General features: G+C 40.2%; 1 protein-coding gene across 2 annotated transcripts; it reads right to left on the reverse strand.

The window, feature by feature from the left end:
* LOC106085791 (uncharacterized) lies at positions 1–25244 on the reverse strand. Of its 2 annotated transcripts, none has more exons than XM_013250206.2 (4): positions 25077–25244; positions 15539–15629; positions 3620–3967; positions 1–412 (listed from the first exon to the last, which is right to left on the reverse strand). In XM_013250206.2, the coding sequence occupies exons 2-4, from the start codon at positions 15554–15556 to the stop codon at positions 95–97; spliced, it is 684 nt and encodes a 227-aa protein (XP_013105660.1). In that variant the 5' UTR covers positions 15557–15629; positions 25077–25244; the 3' UTR covers positions 1–94. The 2 variants fall into 2 exon arrangements, with proteins under 2 accessions (XP_013105660.1, XP_013105659.1); XM_013250205.2 differs by having other exon boundaries at positions 24797–25244.
* Between the last annotated feature and the right edge of the window lie 289 nt (positions 25245–25533).

Below are 25533 nucleotides of genomic sequence, written 5' to 3' on the forward strand. Positions count from 1 at the left end.
TTTGAATTAATGCTCTTGTTTTAATTTAACAACATAAAATGCATATAATTTAGTATAAAATTTCAACACTACCCGATATATACCTTTATATTGCTCATCCAATTGCCTTTGAGACTTCCTTCAGGGTTTGTGATTTGCGAGCCAACCTCATCTGTTTGTTCAAAGCTCGAAATATATTCACCTCCATTTCCGATTCACAGCGACACTTGGCACAAAATTGTGATGTGATGACATGCAAGGGACTGCGATAGTAAAAATCCTTGTTCATGTTAATGCCATTCTTGAAATGGGCCCAAAAATGAAAGAACGTCTCCACAATCATAATGACAAGAGCGGCATAAATATTGAAACAGAACAAGGTGGGCAACAATAACATGCGATAATTGGATTTATTATAACCCAAAATGATGTCCTGCAAAAAATGAACAATTCGAAAAAAAAATAATTAGAAATAGCAATTAGTAAAAAATCAAAAACAAACAAAGCCCAATAACTTGCGAAGGTTCACATCCACTTACGACAGGTTCTCAAAGAAATGAGAACCTAAAGTGATACTCCTTTTGACTGCTAGTGCAGGACACACACACACAGAAGGTGTTCTATAGTCTCTTCTACTTCGATGCCCTCACAGCTTCTGCAAAAGTCGTTGCTGGCAATCTTCAGTCTGTCAGCATGTTTTCCGATTATACATTGACCTGTCATGACGGACACAATGACTGAGACGTCTGTTCTAGACAATGACAGCAAAGCTGTAGACCTCTTCAAGTCTAGGTTAGGACATCTCTCTTTGTGACCATCTATCATTCGTTGTCCTGCGGGCCTGGTCCTGAAAACTTCGCTTACATGTCCCGGAGCCCAGAACAGGTGCATTTTGAACTGTTCAGCCATCTCGTTCAGAAATCTGCGATAGTCGAGGGCGGTTTTTTGTGTTCAGAAATACCTTATCCAGGGATTTAATGGCTGCCTGGCTGTCTGAGAAGATATTTATGCCAAACGTCGTAATGACATTATATCTTAGCCATTCCACCATTTTCTTAATTGCAAGGATCTCTGCTTGATACACACGGCAGTGGTCGGGTAACCTTTTCGATATGACCAGTTCTACATCTTTAGAGTGCACCCCAAAGCCCACCTGGTCGTTTAGTATGGAACCTATATGTATGTAACTACTGTTACCAGGGATATCGTAGTTCCAATCGGTTCTATCGGAAATAGTGTTATAGTAGTTTTTATCAAAAAGTGGCTCAGGTAGGGTGCAATCCACACTGCCTGGAACATCGGATATTGTATCAAGGATAACTTAGTGTCCGTAGCTGTCACGTGACCAATGAGAAAGCTCCCTTTACCTCACGGCAGTGGTCGCTCCAATTTGGGTAGCCCCAATGTCCAGTGGCATAAGCATGTAGCATTAAATTCATTGCATCAGATGATGTCGTCCTCATTGCGGCTGTGATGCACAAACAAGCTATCCTTGGAATCCGGTTAAGTATTGAGCAGTAGTTATATGACTGACAACTGCAATATATACCCAATGCATGACACGCGGTCTAAACTCCCAAGTTTTGCCAATGGATCTCTTGCAGGTGTATAAGGCAAGAGTTGCCTTTCTTGCCCTTTCCAAAATGTTGAATTTGAAGTTCAATTTCCTGTCCAACAAAGCACCCAGGTATTTTGCGCTTTCTGTAAATGGAACATTCTCTCCAACCAAGGTGACAGGTGCCACTGTTGGCAACTTGTATATCCTGCTGAAAAGAACTACTTTTGTCTTGCACGGACCACTTTTGGTAGCCCACTTTGCTGTTGCACCTAGAGCTTGCTGAAGTATATCTCTTAGAGTGATGGGAAACTTTCCCCTAGCCGCAATTGCCACGTTATCAGCATAAGCGACCACTTTAACGTCTTTTTCTTCCAGAGACATAATATTATTGTTAATGGCTATATTCCAAAGTAGAGGAGACAGTACCAATCCTTGAGGTGTTCCTCTGTTGACCCATCTTTTTGGATCCACAGATCCCCAGCCTGCCGTAATGCATCTTTTAGTAAGTAAATTATTAATAAACCTTCTTACGGTAGACTTGATGCCTAGAAACTCTAACTCCTTCATGATTGACGTCGGTTTTTCAATAATTGAAATCAATTTCAATGTCAAGAAATGCTACCATTGTAGGGTTGCCCAAAAAGTAATTGCGGATTTTTCATATAGTCGGCGTTGACAAATTTTTTCACAGCTTGTGACTCTGTAATTGCATTCTTCTTCTGTCAGTTATCAGCTGTTACTTTTAGCTTGCTTTAGAAAAAAAGTGTAAAAAAGTATATTTGATTAAAGTTCATTCAAAGTTTTATTAAAAATGCATTTACTTTCTTTTAAAAAATCCGCAATTACTTTTTGGGCAACCCAATATATGGGCCACATCGTTTCAGATTTAGATATAGCTCCCATATAAACCGATCTCTCGATTTGAGTTATAGAGCCCCTGGAAGCCGCAATTTCTGTTCGAATTGGCAAAAAATTGGCACGTAGTGTTCTATTATGACTTTCAACAACTGTGCTTAGGAAGGGTCAAATCGGTCAATAACCTGATATAGCTCCCATATCAACCGATCTCCCTCTATGTAGCCGACTAGGTCGTGAAGGGCTGTTTCAGTGGATTTCCCTTTACTATATGCATGCTGCTGCCGCGACAGGCGATCTCCAGGGATCTTTGCCCTAAGATAAACTTCTATCAACCTCTCAAGAGTCTTTAGCATAAAGGAGGACAGACTAATAGGACGAAAATCTCTCGCCTTCGTGTGGTAGGGTTTTTCCTGCTTTCGGAATGAAAATGACTTTCGTGTCCCTCCATCCCACGGGTATATATGATATGCTGATACAGAGAATATCTCCCTAAGCCAGGGAACCAGTCTATCGGACAAAGCTTGTAATACAACCGGTGATACATCATGAGGGCCAAGCGACTTAAAGGAGTCGAAACTTCTTATCGCCCAAAAGGTTTTTTGGCTCAGACACAATTTCCCTAATAGCCTCCGACGAATGCATACTAGTGAGAACCTCTTCTGGCACCACGTTGTCCGTAGGAGAATTTCCCTGGGAAATTTGTATCATCGAGTAGCTCTAGTGTTTTCAACAACAGAATTTCATTCCTTAGCCTAGAGGCCTCATAAGTATCCTCCACGGAGCAGCAGAATTCTACCCAGGATTTGTTCTGAGCCTTTCTAAGCTCGCCCTTATATTTTCTTAGCTCAGCCTTATCGATGCCCCAATCGTGTGGTACTCTTGTGGCTTTTTGCTCTGTTGAAGAGTTTTCTGCAGTCCTTTCTTATACCAACCATGGTGGACTCCAGAGTAGTCCACAAGCGAGTCATTCAGGGCCTTCGTGATCCGCTTCACCACTATGTCTATATCCTCCGTAGTTTACATTTTCTGTTCTAGTCTAGAAGGGACAGAAGGGCGGAATATGTGCCGAAATGTATCCCAATCCCAATTAAAGTAAAGTCAAGAAAGAAAATTTGCCTATTAACACAATCGTTCAAGAACTAAATTCATGGTGGAGGGTATATAAAATTTGACCCACCTGATGTTAGTGGGTTATTACATATTTCTGAATAATATTTGACTTACATTAGACACACCTTCCATATTCATGAAATCATCACGATTGTATGACTGCTTCTTAAGTTTGGACTTCGACTTTCGACTTGTTGCCTCAATAGTAGATACTGCTGATTTCTTGCTAATGCAAGCCTTGGGTTCCTCATAGATATCCTCAGTGTGGCCCAGCATACGCTTCTCGAATTCCTCACAGGGCGAAGCTCTCAAAAGTTTCTTAGGTATTTGAAAGTGTTTCTGTTTCTTGTAACGCACTGTTAACTCACCCGAAATGGGTTCACCCGTTTCAGCGTCATAGCTTGGCTCATGGACTCTGTCGGCATCCGTTTGAACATAGCAAAGTTCGCCAGTCTCCGTATTCTGTGAAAACAGATGTAAAGAAAGTGGAGGAAAAATTACAAAACGCAAGTGTGTTAATGTCTGGTGATTGACATGCAAATCTATGTGATTTGTTTCAACAATTAGATCTATGGTAACTTAGGGAATTTTTGTTATCTTGAAAAGTGGTTCTATGAAAAATGATTAGAAAAAAAAAAATTAAAATTAATAACAAAAACAAGTAAGAGCGTGCTAAGTTCGGCCGGGCCGAATTTTATATACCCTCCACCATTGTTCGCATTTGTCGAGTTCTATGCGCGGTATCTTTTTTTAGACAAACATAGAATATTGAATAAGAACTGTTATGCTATTGGAGCTATATCAAGTTATAGTCCGATTCGGACCATAAATGAATTGAATGCTGAACATTATAGAAGTCATTGTGTAATATTTCAGTGCATTCGGATAAGAATTGCGCCTTGTAGGGGCTCAAGAAGCAAAATCGGGAGGAGGTTTATATGGGAGCTGTATCAAGCTATTGATCGATTCAGACCATATTAGACACGTATGTTGAAGGTCATGAGAGAAGACGTTGTACAAAATTTCAGCCAAATCGGATGAGAATTGCGCCCTCCAAAGGTTCAAGAAGTCAAGATCCCAGATGGGTTTATATGGCAACTATATCAGGTTCTATACCGATTTACGCCATAGTTAGCACAGTTATTGGAAGTCATAGCAAAACACCTCATGCAAAATTTCAGCCAAATCGGATGAGAATTGCGCACTCTATTGGCTCAATAAGTCAAGATCCTAGATCGGTTTATATGACAGCTATACCAGATTATGATCCGATTTGAATCATACTTAGCGTAGTTGTTGGAAGTGCTACCAAAACACTACGTGCAAAATTTCAGTTAAATCGGACGAGAATTGCGCCCTCTAGAGGCTCAAGAAGTCAAGACCCAAGATCGGTTTATATGGCAGCTATATTAAAACATGGACCGATTTAAACCATACTTAGCGTAGCTGTTGGAAGTGCTACCAAAACACTACGTGCAAAATTTCAGTTAAATCGGACGAGAATAGCGCCCTCTAGAGGCTCAAAAAGTCAAGACCCAAGATCGGTTCAGCGTATTATTTCAGTTAAATCGGACGAGAATTGCGCCCTCTAGAGGCTCAAGAAGTCAAGACCCAAGATCGGGTCCATCAAAACATGGACCGATTTGGCCATTTACAATACCAACCGACCTACACTAATAAAAAGTATTTGTGCAAAATTTCAAGCGGCTAGCTTTACTCCTTCGACAGTTAGCGTGCTTTCGACAGACAGACGGACGGACATGGCTAGATCGACTTAAAATGACATGACGATCAAGAATATATATACTTTATGGGGTCTTAGACGCATATTTAGAGGTGTTACAAACAGAATGACGAAATTAGTATACCCCCATTCTATGGTGGAGGGTATAATAAAAGACCCTTTGCCGTTGCTTCTGTGTGTGTGTATTTTTGTTGGCACTAAGATAAGATTTTTTTTTAACTTCTAGGGGAATGAGTGACTCACTTAGCCTAGGTATGATTAAACTGCTCATTGATAAATTTTTTTTCTATTTCGAAGCATTTGTGATTCAATTTTAATGGGGAAAATTATTTCAAACGCTGAATTGAATTTTAAATTAACTTTCTTGTTATCACAGCACTCAAAATTGTTTGAATTACTAGTACTAATTGCGGTGGTTCATACGCAATAGAAAGGGCTTGATTTCGTGTATCGATTTGCTGATATTAAAACTAAAATCAAATACTTCTTAAAGAAATGATATGATAGAGATTTTCTGCGACTTAGCGGGAAATATTCTTCTACCTGAAAATACCTTTCATTTGAGTCCCATATTGTGCCGATCGGTCGACATGTTCGTTTGGGGGACTTTTATACCCACTACCATAGGATAGGGGGTATATTCATTTAGTCTTGCCGTTTGAAACACATCGAAATATGCATTTCCGACTCTACAAAATATATGCCTATATTCTTGATCTTCGTAAAATTCTAAGACGATTTAACGATGTTCGTGTGTCTGTCCGTCGGTCAGTTGTATTCACGCCACAGACTTCTAAAATTGAGATATTGAGCTGCAATTTTGTACAGACTCGTGTTATGTTCATATGCAGTTTAAGTTCTTCAACGGTTCAAATTGGACTATATTTGGGTATAGCTGCCATATAGACCGATCTGCCGATTTAGGGTCCCAAGTCCATTACAGGCGCATTTACTGTCCGAAAATTGCTCAGTGAGTAGCCCTATGGCCTCGGATGTCTGAGTCGAATATGGTCCATATCGGGCTTTATTTACATACAGCTTCCTTATAGATCGATCTGCCGATTAGGGTCTTAAGCCCATTACAGGCGCGATTATTGACCGATTTTGCTAAAATTTGGTTCAGTAAGCTGCACAATGGCCTCCGGTATCCGAGCCGATTATGGTTCAGATAGGACTGCATTTAGATATAGCTGCCATATAAACGGATCTGTCGATTTACAGTTTTAGGCCCATAACATGCACATTTATAGTTCGATTTCGTTGAGATTTGGCACAGTAAGCTGCACTATGGCCTCGTATAATCATACCGAATATGATTTAAATCGAACCATATTTGGATATAGTTGTCATGTGGCCCGATCTGGCTAATAAGAGTCTTAAGTCCATAGCAGTCGCATTTTCATCTGATTTCGGTAAAATTTGGACCAGTGAGTTGCCTAGGCCCTATGGCATCTGAGCCGGGTATGGTCTCCATCAGACAATATTTAGATATAGATGCAATCATAAGCGTAGAAAGGCCTTTGGGATAAGCGCCCACCAGAAAAGTTTTAGACCTTATAAACCGATCTGCCGATTCAGGCTTTTAAGCCAATAATATTCGCATTTATTACCCGATTTCGCTGAAACTCTAACTTTACTTTACTTTAATTGGCTATGACAGAACATTTGTTCCGTTAGCCGAACGTAGAATAGCGTTCCAAGCGCCTCGATCTTCCGCGCTCATTCTAAAATATCTAACACCAAGTTTTGAGGTGTCTCCCACCACTTAATCTTTCCATTGGGCTTTTGGTCGTCCTGGTTTGCTGGAGCTTCTTCTTCCATTCTGACAACATGAAGAAGAATCTTTCTCTCAAACACTCCAAGCACTGCCTCGTCTGCATTACCCATGCCTCAGAATCATATAACAACACGGGAAGTATCAGTGTCTTGTATAGTGTAATCTTCGTCTGTCGAGAGGTGGCCTTGTTTCTATGCTGTTTGCTCAATCCAAAGTAGCATGTGTTGGCCATTATTAATCTTCGCTTTATAAGAAAAAAAAAAAAAAAACTGGAAATGAGGGGATTCCAGGAAATGAGAGGGCGGACGAATGGGTCAGGAAGGGGTTCGTCTGAGCCGGGCGGACCAGCCACCGGTCTTGCCTGCGTGCCATTTATGGAGCTACTGAACACAGAGGAGGAGATGGCCAGGGTGACGTCGGCGGCTATATGGGACTCGGAAGATGGTTGCCGGACTGCAAAGGCGCTCTGTCCTGTCATCGCCAGGAAGAGGACGAGGGAGTTGCTGGCGTTCGATAAGAGGTCGATGAGTACCTTAATAGAGGTCATAACCGGGCACTGTGCCATAGGCCACATGCGAATATCGAACAATGACTTCTGTAGGAGTTGCCTCGATAAGGATGAAGAGGAGACTATTGAGCACTTGCTGTGTTCATGTCCGGTTCTGCAGGGAAGTAGGCTTTCCTTTCTGGCGAGTCGTTTCTTCTGCGATCTGGGTGAACATGTGAAAGTACCTTTGGTAGGTCTCCTGGAATTTGTTGAAGGAATAGGATGGTTCCGAGGTGGGGGTGCCATAAGCTCCGACGTAGGTACATTGGTGCTTGAGTGATTCACCCCTCCGCTAGGGTTCTCCTTTCCTCCTGTTTTTCTTTTATTCGTGTATAACCTCAAGACCGAGGTCCCACATCTTCTTTCGCTTCTCTTTCTTTCTAGGGCAACACAAGGGCCAAGCTGGCCTCCAAGTCCACTCAACCTAACCTAACCTCCAGTGTAGATCGGTTAGGACTACGAGTATAAATGAGCCATACCGGTCCATGTTTTGATATAGCTACCATATAAAACGGTGGACGAAGTAGCGCAGAGGTTAGCATGTCCGCCTATGGCGCTATAAGCCTGGGTTCGAATCCTTGCGAGAACATCTTAAAAAAAAACAAGTAAAAAGGCGTTAAGTTCGGCCGGGCCGAACTTTGGATACCCACCACCTCGGGTATATATGTAAACCACCATTCGTCAAACTCCGGTGAAAAATGCATACCTTATGCCCCATAGCAGCTATACCGAATCTTGTTCCGATTTGAACCAAATACTTATAGGTACAAGTCATTGTTCAATTGTGTATAACAAAATATTGTTAGCTATATCTAAAAATAAACCGATCTGAACCATATACGACATGGATGTCGAAAAGCCTAACATAAGTCACCGTGTCAAATTTCAGTGAAATCGGATTATAAATGCGCCTTTTATGGGGCCAAGACTTTAAATCGAGATATCGGTCTATAAGGCAGCTATATCCCAATATGGACCGATTTGGGCCAAGTTTCAGAAGAATGTCGAAGAGCCTAACACAACTCACTGTCACACGACCCCAACCTTAAATCGAGAAATCGGTCTATATGACAGCTATATTCAAATCTAGACCGATTTGGACCAAATTGAAGAAGGATGTCAAAGGGGCTAACACAACTCACTGGCCCAACTCACTTGGAGACATCGGACAATAAATGCGCCTTTTATGGACCCAAAACTTTAAATCGAGAGATCGTTCCATATGGCAGCTATATCCAAATCTGGACCGATCTTTGCCATGTTGCAGGAGTATGTCGAAGGGCTTAACTTAACTCACTGTCCCAAATTTCGAACACATCGGACAATAAATGCGCCTTTTATGGGCCCAAAACCTTAAATCGAGAGACCGTTCCATATGGCAGCTATATCTAAATCTGGACCGATCTGAGCCAAATTGAAGAAGGATGCCGAAGGGCCTAACACAACTCACTGTACCAAAATTCGGTGACAGCGGACAATAAATGCGCCTTTTATGGGTCCAAAACCTTAAATGAAGAGATCGGCCTATATGGTAGCTATATCCAAATATGGTCCGATTTACGCCAAGTTTCAGAAAAATGTCGAAGAGCCTAACACAACTCACTGTTCAACTGTTTCGGCGAAATCGGACAATAAATGCGCCTTTTTCGACCCCAATACCTTAAATCGGCGGATCGGTTTATATGACAGCTATACCCAAATCTGGACCGATCTGAGCCAAATTGGAGGAGGATTTCGAAGGGCCTCACATAACTCACTGTCCCAAATTTCAGCAAAATTGGAGAATAAATGTGGCTTTTAAGGCCCTAAGACCCTAAATCGGCGGATCGGTCTCTATTTTTAAAGACTCTATTTTTAAAGACTGTAGCGTGATTTCAACAGACAGACGGACGGTTATGGCTAGATCGTTTTAGATTTTTACGCTGATCAAGAATATATGTACTTTATAAGGTCGGAAATTGATATTTCGATGTGTTGCAAACGGAATGACAAAATGAATATACCGCCATCCGACATTTGTGTGGGTACTATGCCATGTAAAAACTTCTAGCCAAAGATGTGTCGCACTGCGGCACGCTATTCGGCCTCTAGAGGACGAAATTCTTATCCGATTTGACTGAAATTTTGTATGAGATATTTTGTTTTGATTTCCAACAACTATGCCAAGTATGGTCTAAATCGCTTAATAATCCGAAATAGCTACCATATAAACTGATGTTCAGAGTGTACTTCTAGAGCTGAGGGTGCAATTCTTATTTGATATGGCTAAAAGTTTGCACAGTGACTTTTACAATAATCTCTAACAAATTTTATCCGTTTTGGTCCTAATTTTATACAGCGACTTCTCCTATGATCTTCAATATACGCGCAAAATATAGTCTGAATCGGTCAATAACCTTATATAGCTCCTATATAAAGTGATCTCTCGATCAATTATAATTCTTCAGTTCCTATGGGGTGCAATTCTTATACGATTCGGCAAAAATTTTACACAATGACTTCTAGTATGGTTTCCAACAACCAAACCAAGTATGATCCGAATCGATTCATAACCCCATATATTGGGTTGCCCAAAAAGTAATTGCGGATGTTTTAAAAGAAAGTAAATGCATGAATGTAATAAAACTTAGAATGAACTTTAATCAAATATACTTTTTTACACTTTTTTTCTAAAGCAAGCTAAAAGTAACAGCTGATAACTGACAGAAGAAAGAATGCAATTACAGAGTCACAAGCTGTGAAAAAATTTGTCAACGCCAACTATATGAAAAATCCGCAATTACTTTTTGGGCAACCCAATAGCTCCAATAGCATAGAAGTTCTTGTCCATTATCCTTTGGGTATATAAGATTCGGCCCGGTCAAACATAGCTCGGTTTTAATTTTTCTTTTTTTTTTTGTTTATATGTTCGCTTTTCTTTGTTTTGTTTTGATAATATTCATGCAATTTTTAAAACCTCTTAAATAACTTTGGTTGATAAGAAAATAAACTTTTAAGGTCTTTTTTGACAAAATTAATTGTTGTTATCATTGATTGATCATAAACATAGACGTTATTTCAAAATTCACCATGTTCATTTCCACGTCTAAAGCACGATATTTAGATATGTGGAACGTGCCAAATCACCATTCCAGGGTGGAGAATTTGATTCGATAAATTGGATACTTATCTTATATATAAACAAGTAAAAATGTGCTAAGTTCGGCCAGGCCGAATCTTATATACCCCCCACCATGGATCGAATTTATCTTTGCCCGGTATCTCTTTACAGGCAAACACAGGATAATAGATAATAATTGCTGTGCTGTTGGAGCTATATCTGGTTATGAATCGATTCAGACCATAAGTGGCACTAGTATTGGAGGTCAAAGAAAGAATCGATTGGCAAATTTTCAGCCAAATCAGACAAGAACAGCGACCTCTAGGTGCTGCCCTAGAAGTGCAATCGGGAGATCGGTTTATATGGGAGCTATATTAGGTTTCTGAACGATTCAAGTCATATTTGGCACATCCGTTAAACGTCATAGAAAACGTTATAGCGCGAGATATGCCAATGTTCACATCCGCTAAATCAGACAGGTTCTCAGAGAAATGAGAACCTAAAGTGTAACTCCTTCTGACTGACAGTGCGGGATACACACACAGAAGGTGTTCTATAGTCTCTTCTTCTTCGATGTCCTCACAGCTTCTGTAAAAGTCTTTGCTGGCAACCTTTAGTCTGTCAGCACGTTTTCCGATTAGACAGTGTCCTGTCATGACGGACACAATGACTGAGACGTCTGTTCTAGCCAATGACAGCAAAGCAGTAGACGTCTTCAAGCCTAGATTAGGCCACATAGTTTTGGAATGCTCACAACCTCCTCTTTGTGACCCTCTATCCTTTGTTATCCTTTGGGCCTGGTCTTCAAAACTTAGCTTACATGTCGCTAGAGGCATAGCCACAGATTCCAGTATCCCTGGCATGTGTAGGGTAGTTCCTAGTCTCGCAAGATCCTCCGCTTTACAATTCCCTGGGATATCTCTGTGGTTCGGCACCCAGAACAGATGAATTTTGAACTGTTCAGCTATCTCGTTGAGAGATCTGCGACAGTCGAGGGCGGTTTTTGTGTTCAGAAATACCTTCTCCAGGGATTTAATGGCTGTCTGAGAAGATATTTGAGCCAATCGTCGTAATGACATTATATCTTAGCCATTCCACCACTTGTATAATTGCAAAAATCTCCGCTTGATACACACTGCTATGGTCGGGAAACTTTTTCTATATAACCAGTTCTAGATCTTCAGAGTACACCCCTAAGCCCCCGTGGTTGTTTAGTTTGGAACCATCCGTATAGAAGTTTATGTAACTTCTGTTACCAGGGATACAGTACTTTTTATCAAAAAGCGGCTCAGGTAGGGTGTAATTCACACTGCCTGGGACATCGGATATTGTATCAAGAAGAACACAGTGTCCGTAGCCGCCAAATGACCAAAGAGAAAGCTCCTCTAGCATCAAGGTAGCGGTCGCATCAGATGGTGTCTTCCTAAGTGCGGCTGTGTTGCACAAACATGCCATCCTTTGGATCCGGTTAAGTATTGGGGAGTAGGTGGTCTTTTGAAGCGCCGTCCACCAGACCACAACACCATATAGCATTATAAGTCTGACAACTGCAGTATATACATAATGCATGACACGCGTTCTAAACCCGCAACTTTTGTCAATGTATAGGGCAAGAGTTGCCTTTCTTGCCCTTTCTAACATGTTGGATTTAAAGTCCACTTTCCTGTCCATCAAAACACCCAGACATTTTGCGCTTTCTGTAAATGGAACATTCTCTCCACCCAAGGAGACAGGTGCCACTTTAGGCAACTTGTATCTCCTGCTGAAAAGAACTACTTCTGTCTTGCACGGATTTACACCTAGACCACTTTCGATAGCCCACTTTGCTGTTGCACGTAGAGCTTGCTGAAGTATATCTCTTAGAGTACTGGGAAACTTTCCCCTAACCGCAATTGTCACGTCATCAGCATACGCGACAACTTTTACGCTTTTTTCTTCCAGAGAGAATAATATATTGTTAATGGCTATATTCCAAAGTAGAGGAGACAGTACCCCTCCTTGAGGTGTTCCTCTGCTTTCCCATCTTTTTCGATCCACAGATCCCAAGCCTGCCATAATGCATTTTGTAGTAAGTAAATTATTAATAAACCTTCTTACGGTAGAGTTGATGCCTAGAAACTCCAACTCCTTCATGATTGACGTCGGTTTTTGAATAATTGAAAGTATCTTCAATGTCAAGTAATGCTACCATTGCATATTCCTTGATAGGCTGTTTCAATGGATTTGCCTTTACTATATGCATGTTGCTACCGCGACTGGAGATCTCCAGGGATCTTTGCCCTAAGATATGTTTCTATCAACCTCTCAAGAGTCTTTAGCATAAAGGATGACAGACTAATAGGACGAATATCTTTCGCCTTCGTGTGGTAGAGTTTTCCTGCTTTCGGAATGAGAATGACCTTCGTGTTCCTCCATCACACAGGTATATATGACATTCTGATACAAACAGAGTATATCTCCCTAAGCCAGGGAACCAGTCCATCAGACAAAGCTTGTAATTCACCCGGTGATACATCGTCAGGGCCTGGCGACTTAAAGGAGTCGAAACTTCTTATCGCCCAAAGGATTTTCGGCTCAGACACAATTTCACTAATAGCCTCCGACGAATGCATACCAGTCACAACCTCTTCTGGCCCCACGTTGTCCGTAGGGGAATTTCCCTGGGAAATTTGTATCAAAGAGTAGTTCTAGTTTTTCCTCACTAGATATTGTCCATACATTGTCTGACTTCCGACTATATTCCACCGTAATAGGTCTCGAGGACAGAATCATCCTCAGCCTAGAGGCCTCAGATGTATCCTCCACTGATTGCGGCTTGTAAGGGCTCAAGAGGTCAAATCGGGGGATCGATTTATACGAGAGCTATATCAAATTAAGAACCGATTTGAACCGTACTTAACACAGTTGTCTGAAGTCATAACAGAACACTACACACAAAATTTCAGCCCAATCGGACAAGAATTGCGGCTTGTAAGGGCTCAAGAAGTCAAATCGGGAGATCGGTTTATATGGGAGCTATGTCAGATTATAGACCGATTTGGACCGTACTTGGTACAGGTGTTGGAAGTCTCCACAGAATATTACGTGCAAAAATATCAGCCAAATCGGACACAAAATGCGACTTGTTAGGACTCAAGTCGGGAGATCGGTTTTTATGGAAGCTACATCAGGTTATAGACCGATTCGGACCGCACTGGGCACAGTTGCTGGAAGTCTCAACAGAATATTACATGCAAAATTTCAGCCAAATCGGACACAAAATGCGACTTGTTAGGGCTAAAGTAGTCAAATCAGGAGATTGGTTTATGTGGGAGTTATATCAGGTTATAGACCGATTTGAACCGTGCTTGGTACAGGTGTTGGAAGTCTCAACAGAATACTACCTGCAAAATTTCGGCCAAATCGGACACAAAATGCGACTTGCTAGGGGTCAAGAAGTCAAATCGGGAGATCGGTTTATATGGGAGCTATATCAGGTTAAAGACCGATTTGGACCGAACTTGGTACAGGTGTTGGAAGTCTCAAAGGAATATAACGTGCAACATTTCAGCGAAATCGGACACAAAATGCGACTTGTTAGGGCTCAAGAAGTCAAACCGGGAGATCGGTTTATATGGAAGCTATATCAGGTTATAGACCGATTCGAACCGTACTTGGCACAGCTACTGGAAGTCAAACAGATGCAAAATTTCAGCCAAATCGGACAAAAACTGCGGCTTGTAAGGGCTCAAGAAGCTAAATCGGGAGATCAGTTTATATGGAAGCTACATCAGGTTATAGACCGATTTGAACCGGTATATGGGAGCTATATCAGGTTAAAGACCGATTTGGACCGAACTTGGTACAGGCGTTGGAAGTCTCAACAGAATATTACGTGCAAAATTTCAGCCAAATAGGACACAAAATGCGACTTGTTAGGGCTCAAAATCCAAATCGGGAGATCGGTTTATATGGGAGCTATATCAGGTTATAGACCGATTTGGACCGTACTTGTTACAGTTGCTGGAAGTCATAACAAAACACTACGTGCAAATTTTTTGCCAATTCGGACAGAAATTGCGGCTTGTTATGGCTCAAGAAGTCAAATCTGTATATGGGTTTATATGAGAGCTATATCACGTTAAAGACCGATTCGGACCGTTTTAGGCACAGCTATTGGAAGTCTGATTCGGACCGTACTTGTCACAGCTATTGGAAGTTTCAACAGAACACTACATGCAAAATTTCAGCAAAATCGGACAAAAATTGCGGCTTGTTATGGCTCAAAAAGTCAAATCGGGAGATCGGTTGATATGGGAGCTATATCAGGTTATAGACCGATTAGGACCGTACTTGTTACAGTTGCTGGAAGTCATAACAAAACGCCAATTGCCAATTTTTTTGGCAATTCGGACAGAAATTGCGGCATCCAGGGGCTCAAGAAGTCAAATCGGGAGCTATATCTATATCTGAGACGATGTGGCCCATATACAATTCCCAACGACCTGCATAAATATTAAGTATCTGTGCAAAATTTCAAGCGGCTAGCTTTAGGCGTTCGACCGCTATCGTGATTTCGACAGAAGGACGGACGGACGTGGCTAGATCGACTCAGATCGTGGGGTTTTAGACCAGTTTTTCGGATTGACTAGATTAGTATACCCCCATCCTATGGTGGTGGCTATAAAAATTTGTTTAAATACCTTTAAGTACCACAATTAAGACAAGTAATTAGCGGTAATTTCATCAGAAGTAGAATAATAACAATAACTTAAAAAGATTTATTAACTATTTTGTTAATATTATACAACTTGAAGTATCATTCAAATGAAGTTAATATGGAAAGGGAATGAGTTCATATTAAAAATGTATGCCGTAATATTTACCTGGATCGAATATCCCATTTGTTGTTGTTTCCGCTGCGGTCGTTGATGGGAAATTTAGATGTGTTTTTTGTTTGTAGTAAATACGTTCTTTCTGCAATTCGTTTTGTAACCAAGAATAACGTATTAAGGTAAAGCAGTTTGCAAAGTTATTTCTCAGTGTGAATATACATACAGTGGCAAAGAAAAGTCTGTATACTTAAACCTTTGTCAAATCAAAATCAATATGTGACAATGAATTTCTTGAAAATGTTTTTCCTTTGTTTGGTCTATTCATATAAGTAGACAACTTAAGTTTAAAACTGGGAACGTCATCATTGATGCAGTGCTATGTAGACTTTTCTACTCCACTGTACATACATACCTATAAGTTATATTATATGTAATATGTGTTTATCGTAGAATTTATTACCAACTAATAGAGTTTGTAAACGTCTCTGTTTGTCAGTCTGACAGTTCATTGTTTGATTTGTGTGTGCATTAAATTAAAACGTCACTTTGGAGGTGTATTAAGTGTAGTACCTATAATCACATCGACTAGTTGCACCATGTAATTATTGGTTGTGTTTACTGTAGCCTTATGTTATTCATCGGACTTGAAATGATTGTTTCAAAAAGTTTCCAATCAAAATTCTGGACGATGCCCTCATCCTACTCTTTTTAATGTCGCAATTTCAAATGGAACGTGGGAAATTTTGAAACCTTAGACATGCTTACATCAATCAACAGCACACTCGCTTATGATCAAATGAAGTCCATCACCTGAAATTTAGTACAATTATATTCTTTGATAATATCAACATCGACAAATCAAAAAATTAAGTTGGGCTGGGTCGAACTTCGGATACCCACCACATCGGGTATATATTGGATTGCCCAAAAAGTAATTGGGGCTTTTTTAAAAGAAAGTAAATGCATTTTTAATAAAGCTTTGAATGAACTTTAATCAAATATACTTTTTTTACACTTTTTTTCTAAAGCAAGCTAAAAGTTACAGCTGATAACTGACAGAAGAAAGAATGCAATTACAGAGTCACAAGCTGTGAAAAAATTTGTCAACGCCGACTATATGAAAAATCCGCAATTACTTTTTGGGCAACCCAATATAAACAACATTTCGTTAAAATCCGGTGAAAAGTTCACGATTTTGAACCTTTAGCAGCTATATGGATCCATGGTCGGATCTATGGTCAAACTCGCCACAAATCACTGTATAAAATTTCAGAAAAATCTGTTAATAAAAGAGTCTATATGGGTTCAAGACCATAAATCTGGAGACCGATATATTTAGCATATACATACAAATATGGTCCGATCTGCACCATATTCGGAGATGATGTGTAGGGGTTTAACATAGCTCACTCTATTTAATTTCAGCAAAATCGCAGAAAAAATACGCTATGTATGGTTGAAAGACCTTCAATCGGGAGATCGGTCCATCTGAGGGTTATACCCAAATACAGTCCGATCTAAACCATAATCGACACGGACATCGAAGAGCTCACTGTGTTATATTTCAGCGAAATCGAGCAATAAATGCGGTTATTATTGGTCAGAGACTTTAAATCGGGAGATTGATCTACATGGGAGCTATATTAAAATAAGGACCGATTTGAGCCATATTCGGAACAAATGTCGAGGAACTTAGCGAAAATCATTGTGCCAAATTTCAGCTAAATCAGGTAACAAATGCAGTTTTTATGAACCTGGGACCCGAAACCGGGAGATCGGTATATATGGGGGCTACATTAAGATATAGACTGATTTGGACCATGTTAGGCACGAATGTCGAGGATCTTAACACAAATCATTGTGCCAAATTTCAGCGAAATCGAGTAATAAATGTGGCTTTTATGGGCCTAGGACCTTATATCGGGAGATCGGTCCAAATGGGGGTTACATTAAGATATAGACCGATTTGGAACATATTAAACACAGATGTCGAGGATCTTTATACAAATCATTGTGCCAAATTTCAGCGAAATCGATTAATAAATGTGCCGTTTATGGGCCTAGGACCTTAAATCGGCAGATCGGTGTATAAGGGGGCTACATTAAGATATAGACCGATTCGGACCATATTAAACACGGATGTCGAGGATCTAAGCACAAATCATTGTGGCGAATTTCAGCCAAATCGGATAATAAATGTGGCTTTTATGGGCCTAGGACCCGAAACCGGGTGATCGGTTTATATGGGGGCTACATTAAGATATAGACCGATTTGGACCATATTAAACACAGATGTCGAGGATCTTAGCACTAATCATTGTGACGAATTTCAGCGAAATCGATTAATAAATGTGGCTTTTATAGGCCTAGGACCTTAAATCGGGAAATCGGTCCATATGGGGGCTACATTAAGATATAGACCGATATGGACAATATTAAGTACGGATGTCGAGGATCTTAGCACAAATCATTGTGGCGAATTTCAGCGAAATCGATTAATAAATGTGGCTTTTATGGGCTTAGGACCCTAAATCGGGAGATTGGGCCATATGGGGGCTACACTAAGATATAGACCGATTTGGACAATATTAAGCACGGATGTCGAGGATCTTAGCACAAATCATTGTGGCGAATTTCAGCGAAATCGATTAATAAATGTGGCTATTATGGGCCTAGGACCCTTAACCGGGAGATCGGTCCCTATGGGGGCTACATTAAGATACAGACCTATTCGAACCATATTAAGCACGGATATCCAGGATCTTAATAAAATTCAATGTGCCGAATTTCAGCGAAATCGTTTAATTAATGTGGCTTTTATGGGCCTAGGGCCTTAAATCGGGAGATCGGTCCATGTGGGGGCTATAATAAACTATAGACCGATTTGGACCATAGTAAGCATGGATGTCGAGGATCTTAATAAAATTCAATGTGCCGAATTTCAGAGAAATCTATTAATAAATGTGGCTTTTATGGGCCTAGGACCTTAAATCGGGAGATCGGTCCATATGGGGGCCCAAAAAGGCCAAAAAATACGAATTTATTGCCCGATTTCACTGAAATTGGGAACAGAGAGTTGCACTTCCATCCATCGATATCCAAACCTAATATGGTTCAGATTGGATCCGATTTAGATAAAGCTGCTATGCCACTCGATTACCCGATTAAGGATCTTAAGATCACAAAAGCAACATTTATTGTCTGATTCAGCTGAAATTTGAAACAGTGAGTTGCACTACAACCTCGGATATTCGAACCACATGTGGCATGTTGTTTTAGGGACTTAGACCCATTAAAGCCGTATTTGTTGCGGCTTTTAAGGGTCTAAGTTCCTATATCAACATGCCACATGTGGTTCGAATATCGGAGGATGTAGTGAAGCTCACTGACTCTCTCAATATCCTTGCCAAATATGGTCCCGATTGGACTACATAAAGATATGGCTGTCAAAAAAACCCATCCCCCGGTAAACATTCTTAAGTCCATACCAGTTTTCGCTGAAGTTTGGAATATTGGGTTATATTAACCCTTCCACATCCGCAACCAATATGGTACCGATCGAGATCGGATGCAATTTGGATATAGTTTCCATATAAACCGATCTCTCGATTTAATGTCTTGGACCTATTCAAGTCGAGTTTGTATCCGATTTTGCTTTTATTTGACACAGTTAGTTGCGTTTGGCCCTTCGATAACCGTGCCCGGTATGGTTCAGATCATATCATATTCGGATATAGCCCCCTTATCTCTCTCGATTAGGCTGTGTTGAATGGTGCACTTAGATGTACTGCTACATGGGCGAAGGGTTGCGGCCTGGGTGTGAATGCGAGGAAGACGGAACTGGTTCTGTTTACGTGTAGGTGAAAATGCCGGTTTTTAGGCTACCCATTCTGCAGGGGATGACTTTACACTTATCGTAGTCGGCTAAGTTTTTAGGGATGATTGTGAATGGTAGACTGGACTGGAGACTGAACATGGAGTCAAGGATTAGAGAGGCCCTTGCTGCATTATACTAAGTGGGGTTTCAGGCCCAGGCTGATGCATTGGTTGTTCTCGGCGGTGATGCGGCTAGTCTTGGCCTATGGCTGTCACGTTTGGTGGCCAATGACGCGTAAAATCCGTCCAATGTCCGTAACCTAAACAGGGTGAATAGGGTCACTTTGAGATTTGTTACTGGGGCTATGGGAACCTCTGCGATTAGGAGTTATGATAGGGATTCAGACTATGGACTTATTTCTAAGGGAGACAGCGGAGAGGACTTTTCTCAAATGAACGCAGCATAGATTGATTTGTGGGTCACCGGCGAGACACACACGTATATTGGGTAGTACCACGGCCGTCTCTCAGATGGTCTTCCAGATAGGAAAGGACGTGGTGAATAAGGGACTGCAAGTTATATTACCTACCCGGGTGGGATTGCAGAAAGGGCGGGTTAGACTTCCAGACATTAATGTTTTTACAGTTGGTTCGAAGATGGAGGATGGAACAGGGTGTTGCAGTGAACACGATATCAACGTCTCCTTACAGATGAGAGATGATTGCAACATTTTTAAGGCAGAGGCAGCCATCGCAAAGGCTGCAGCAGCAGAGCTTATGTTGTCTATGGATATCGACCGATCGGAAATTCACATTTTCAGCGACTGTTAGGCAACGTTGAAGCCGTTAAATAAAACGTGTGTGAGATCCAAGGTCCTGGGCGGCTGTCGGGAATTACTAATGTGTCTTCAGGAATACCATACCTTAACCTTATGCTTGGTGCCGAAGCACAAGGATATAAAGGGAAATGAAAGGGCAGGTGTACTAGCAAAGTCCGGAGTGAACATCCTCCTTGTGTCGGTCGTGGATGTGTGTATGAAGTTAAAAATATCTCTCATATTCCAATCCAATTAAACTAAATTTTTTAAAAATAATATAATAACCTAGTGTACCCCAATTATAAACATGTGCACCACATTTGTAGTCATTAATTCTAAAAACTCATCTCTGGTTTTGATAAAGTAGCAGTTTTTGATAAATTTTTGATTTTTTTTTTGCTTTCACTCAAGTATCTACACTAGAGTGGGTAAATTTTTTAATCAACAAAGCGGTTATCAATGTGGGAAACTACGACAAATTCTAATAAAATTTGCCCAAAAAATCATTAGTCTTAAATCCAGTTGTTATAACCACCACCGAAGGATTGGGGTATATTCATTTTATCATTACGTTTGCAACACATCGAAATATTCATTTCCGATCGTAGTATTCTTCATCGTCGTAAAAATCTAAGACGATCTAGCAATATCCGTCCGTCCGTCTGTCCGTCTGTCTGTTGAAATCACGCTGGTCCTTAAAAATAGAGATGTTGAGCTGAAACTTTGAACAGATTCTTTTTGTGTCCATAGGCAGGATACATTCGAAGATGTGCTATATCGGACTATATCTTGATATATCCCACATATAGACCGATCACTCGATTTAAGGTCTTGGGTCCATAAAAGGGGCATTTATTGTCCGATTTGGGACATGGTCAAGTGAATATTCCCCAATAAGGTGTCGCACTGCGGCACTCCGTTCGGACTTGACTATAAAAACAGTTCGCTTCTCATTGAATCGGAAAGTACTCATTTATGTGTGAGAAGTTTGCCCCTGCTCGGTTCATGGGCAAAATTTTACTCTACTCCCAAATGCCTTTCTTTTGAGTCCTATATTACCACTTTTGCAATATTTCCTGTTCACGGGGTATTTTGAGGGTGGGGTGGGGTGGGGTCCTCAAACATATGACTCTTCAATTGGATATAAAATTCTTTATTTTCTCTCATCTTTCTTTTGAGCCTTATATTGCAGTGATTGGTCTATTTGTTGAGTTTTGGGAGGCCCCCGACGTTAACAATAGAGAGACCATGTTTTGTTTAAGGTGACTGTAAGAGTGCAAAAAATTTTCGAACAAATCACATTGCCAATTTCGGTGTTTTTGAAAATTAGGGTAATGAAAAGTGCCTTTTAGGGGAGAGATGGCACCTCAGATATTTTGACTCAAATAAATTTGTGCTTCACCCCCAAATCCCTTTAATTTGAGCCCTATATTGCCATGGTCGGTAAACGTCAATTGTTTGTAGGGTGCTTTGGGGATAGGGCTCCAACCGGCACTTTACCCTGACAATAGATATTAAATTCGTTCTTTATTCCTAAATACCGTTGATTTGAGCTCTATATTGCAATAGTCCGCTTTAGGGCGTATCCCCAAACACTTGGCTCCAATATTGGATATCAGAATCGTTTTCTACTCTCAAATACCTTTTATTTGAGGGTTCGTCACCATCCAATATCTAAAATGATATAACCTATGTTTTCTTCCACAAAACCCTACACAATTAGTGGAAATTTTAAGAAAATCGGCTTAGACGTTTCTGATTCTACGGAACATACAAACAAACCGAGCCCATTTGGTGCGTACACTTGGATCTAATTTTGTATGTCAGATTTGTTATCTACTCCCGAATACCTTTCATTTGAGCCCCATATTGATATGGATGTTAAATTTGTCTTCTTTTAGATGTTTTGGGGTTACGACGACTTCCTGGGTACTTTTTAATACCATATTTGTGTTCTACTCTTCAATACCTTTCATTTGACATTCATATTGTGCTTATCGGTCCACTTTTGATTTTGGGGTAACGCCTCCTTCTGATATCAACAAATTATAAAGTCTATTCCTTCTTCCTTTTTATATTCGTAATCTACTCCCGAATGCCTTTCATTTGAGTTCCATATTGTCATGCTCGTCCAATAAACATTTTTAGGGTGTTTTGGGATTGGGGCGGTCCCCCAGTTACTCGGACCCAAAATTTAATATGAAATTCGTACTCTTCTCCTGAATACCTTTCATTTGAGTCCTATATTGTCCTGATACACTTTTATTTTTGGGTACACTTTTATTTTTGGGAAGTACTTTTAGGGTAAGGGGGAAGGTCCGCCTCCCTTCCGATATCAAAAAATTATATAGCCTATGTTTCCTTCCAGCCCAACCTACACAATCTGTCCGTCTGTCTGTTGAAATCACGCTACAGTCTTTAAAATTAGACATATTGAGTTGAAATTTTGCACAAATTCTTTTTTTTTCATAAGCAGGTTAAGTTCGAAGATGGGCTATATCGGACTATATCTTGATATAGCCCCCGTATAGGCCGATCCACCGATTTAGAGTCTTAGGCCCATAAAAGCCACATTTATTATCCGATTTTGCTGGAATTTGGGACAGTGAGTTGTGTTAGGGCCTCCGACATCCTTTTTCAATATGGCCGAGATCGGCCCAGATTTGGATATGGCTGCCATATAGACCGATCCGCCGATTTTGGGTCTTAGGCCCATAAAAGCCACATTTATTTTCTGATTTTGCTGAAATTTGGGACATTGAGTAAAGTTAAGCCGATCGACATACTCCTGAAATATGGCACAGATCGGTCCAGATTTGGATATGGCTGCCATATAGACCGATCTCTTGATTTAAAGGTTTGCGTCCATAAAAGGCGCATTTATTGTCCGATTTCGCCGAGTTGTGTTAGGCTCTTCGACATTCTTCTTCGATATGGCCCATATCGGTCCAGATTTGAATGTAGCTACCATAAAGACCGATGTCTCGAATTAAGGTTTTTAGCCCATAAAAGGCGCATTTATTGTCCGATGTCGCCTAAATTTGGGACAGTGAGTTACGTTAAGCCTATCGACTTTCTTCTTCAATTTGGCTCAGATCGGTCCAGATTTGGATATAGCTGCCATATAGACCGATCTCTCGATTTAAGGTTTTGGGACCATAAAAGGCGCATTTATTGTCCGATTTCGCCAAAATATTGGGACAGTGAGTTGTGTTACGCCCTTCGACATCCTTCTTCAAAATGACCCATATGGGTCCAGATTTGAATATTGCTGTCAAATAGACCGATATCTCGATTTAAGGTTTTGGGCCCATAAAAGGCCCATCTATTGTCCGATGTCGCCTAAATTTGGGACAGTGAGTTAAGTTCAGCCCTTCGACATTCTTCTTCAATTTGGCTCAGATCGGTCCAGATTTGGTTATAGCTGCCATATAGACCGATCTCTCGATTTGAGGCCATAAAAGACGCATTTATTGTCCGATTTCGCCGAAATTTGGGACAGTGACTTATGTTAGGCTTTTCGACATTTTCACTGATTTTTGACACAGTGACTTATGGTAGGCTTTTCGACATCCGTGTCGTATATGGTTAAGATCGGTTTGTTTTTAGATATAGCTACCATATTTTGTCATACACAATTGAACAATGACTTGTACTTATAAGTATTTGGTCCACATTGAAACATATTTCGATATAGCTGCTATGCGGCATATCGAAATATGCGGGTATGCATTTTTCACCGGATTTTGACCAAAGGTGGTTTACATATATACCCCAGGGGGTGGGTATCCAAAATTCGGGCCGGGTCCTAGATTAATATTTCGAGGCGTTACAAACGAAATGACTAGATTAGTATATCCCTTATACTATGGTGGTGGGTTAAAAAAGGGGATAAGTGGAAAATTTCGTGATGATTGCATAGCAAATGCGACCTCTACCTTGAATAGAAAAAAAAGGAGATACACAAACGATACGGAAAGAAAACAAGGACAGACGGACATAGCCGGGGATGCTTAAACCGTTTCGCCTGGCTGTAGATGGTAAATTTGCCTCTGTTCCTTAATGGAATGCTCATGGGCAAATTTGCATTTGATGAAGATAAATGATTTATGAAGGAAATTTGTCATTAAAATATCTGAAGGTCGATTTTGATTTTAGACTTATGGTTGGTACTATGTTCGTGATTATTTTTTTAGTTAATAGAATTTGAAGGAAAAAACTTGCTTACAAAAGTAGCCGTGAAAAATGTGTGTTTTCAACTGTGGAAAGCGAATATAGTGACAGCCTTTATGGGAAATTTTTTCTTAGTATTCATTGTAGATTTCGATTTTGAAAAAAGCTTGGTGGTTTTTTTTCGTCCTCATAAATTGACCCACCCTAATGTACACTTTTGTTTATTTTTTCTTTGCCTATACTATAGCTCAATTAGCTATATTTGGAAAACCAAATGTCCAAAAATAAGGTTCAAAGGTTCTCATTGAATCTAAAGTGAGCTAAAATATAATGACGTGTTAAAATAAAAGGCGATATTTATCTTTACATGAAATTATAAAAATACCAAAACAAATATTTTAAAATGATCAATTTTTGTATATGTAGTCAGTATACATATGGTTCTGCTGCTTAAACACACACAAACAAGTTTAAACACTTTAACAACTTTTGAGAAACTTACAACAACAATATGATTGGGCTTTGTTAGCGTTGAGGGCTTAGCGTTTTCTTTAAAACTTATATTTGCATAAAATGTGCATATGTTATTTATTTTTTTTTTCTATCGGTCTTGTGGTGGCGGTGTTTGTTGTTGGTGCTTTTTTTTTTCAAAGGTATTTCATGGTTTTATAAGAGGTCATTTGCGTTAAACCTTTGCATGGGGTGGTTCCAGCAACCTCAGCGGGAGCTTAAGCAAAATTAATTTTCTTTGCAATACACATAAATACTTCACGTATTCTTACATTTTTCGTTTTTTTTTTTTTTTTTATTTACATTTCCCTTTCTTTACATTTGTTTATTTTCCGTATCCACTAAATCGAGCGCCGTATTGTGAAATTCTAATTATCGGTGATGAGCAAAACTTGGAACAAACCGTACACGACAACGTTAAGATAACAACTCGCAGTGAAAAGCTTATGCGAACTGAACTTCGTTGAATGTAGTCAAGATAAGTTGGTATTGTGAGTTTCACAATTTCTCTTTCTCTCGCTATAGCCTATTCTCTCTCTCTCTCTTTTCTTTCTCCCCGTATTCACTGAGGTTTCATTGATATCAGCTTTCGAGCTAGTCATTAACGTTGGTATGTCGTTTTGTATTCTATTATGTATTTGCACTCACATCAGCAGATACAGAGGTGTCTTGTTTCTCGTGTGGATTATTTATGAAGTTTTCTCCTATCGTTCGGATCACCATAGACAT

The sequence above is a fragment of the Stomoxys calcitrans genome, chromosome 1 (assembly GCF_963082655.1).
Source record: "Stomoxys calcitrans chromosome 1, idStoCalc2.1, whole genome shotgun sequence".
NCBI classification, from domain to species: Eukaryota; Metazoa; Arthropoda; class Insecta; order Diptera; family Muscidae; genus Stomoxys; species Stomoxys calcitrans.

Bases quoted from the DNA above. Each gene is read 5' to 3' on its own strand.
- LOC106085791 (XM_013250206.2), bottom strand. The intron at 413-3,619 runs GTAAGTCAAATA...CATTTTTTGCAG, and splicing joins ATATGGAAGGTGTGTCTAAT to GACATCATTTTGGGTTATAA.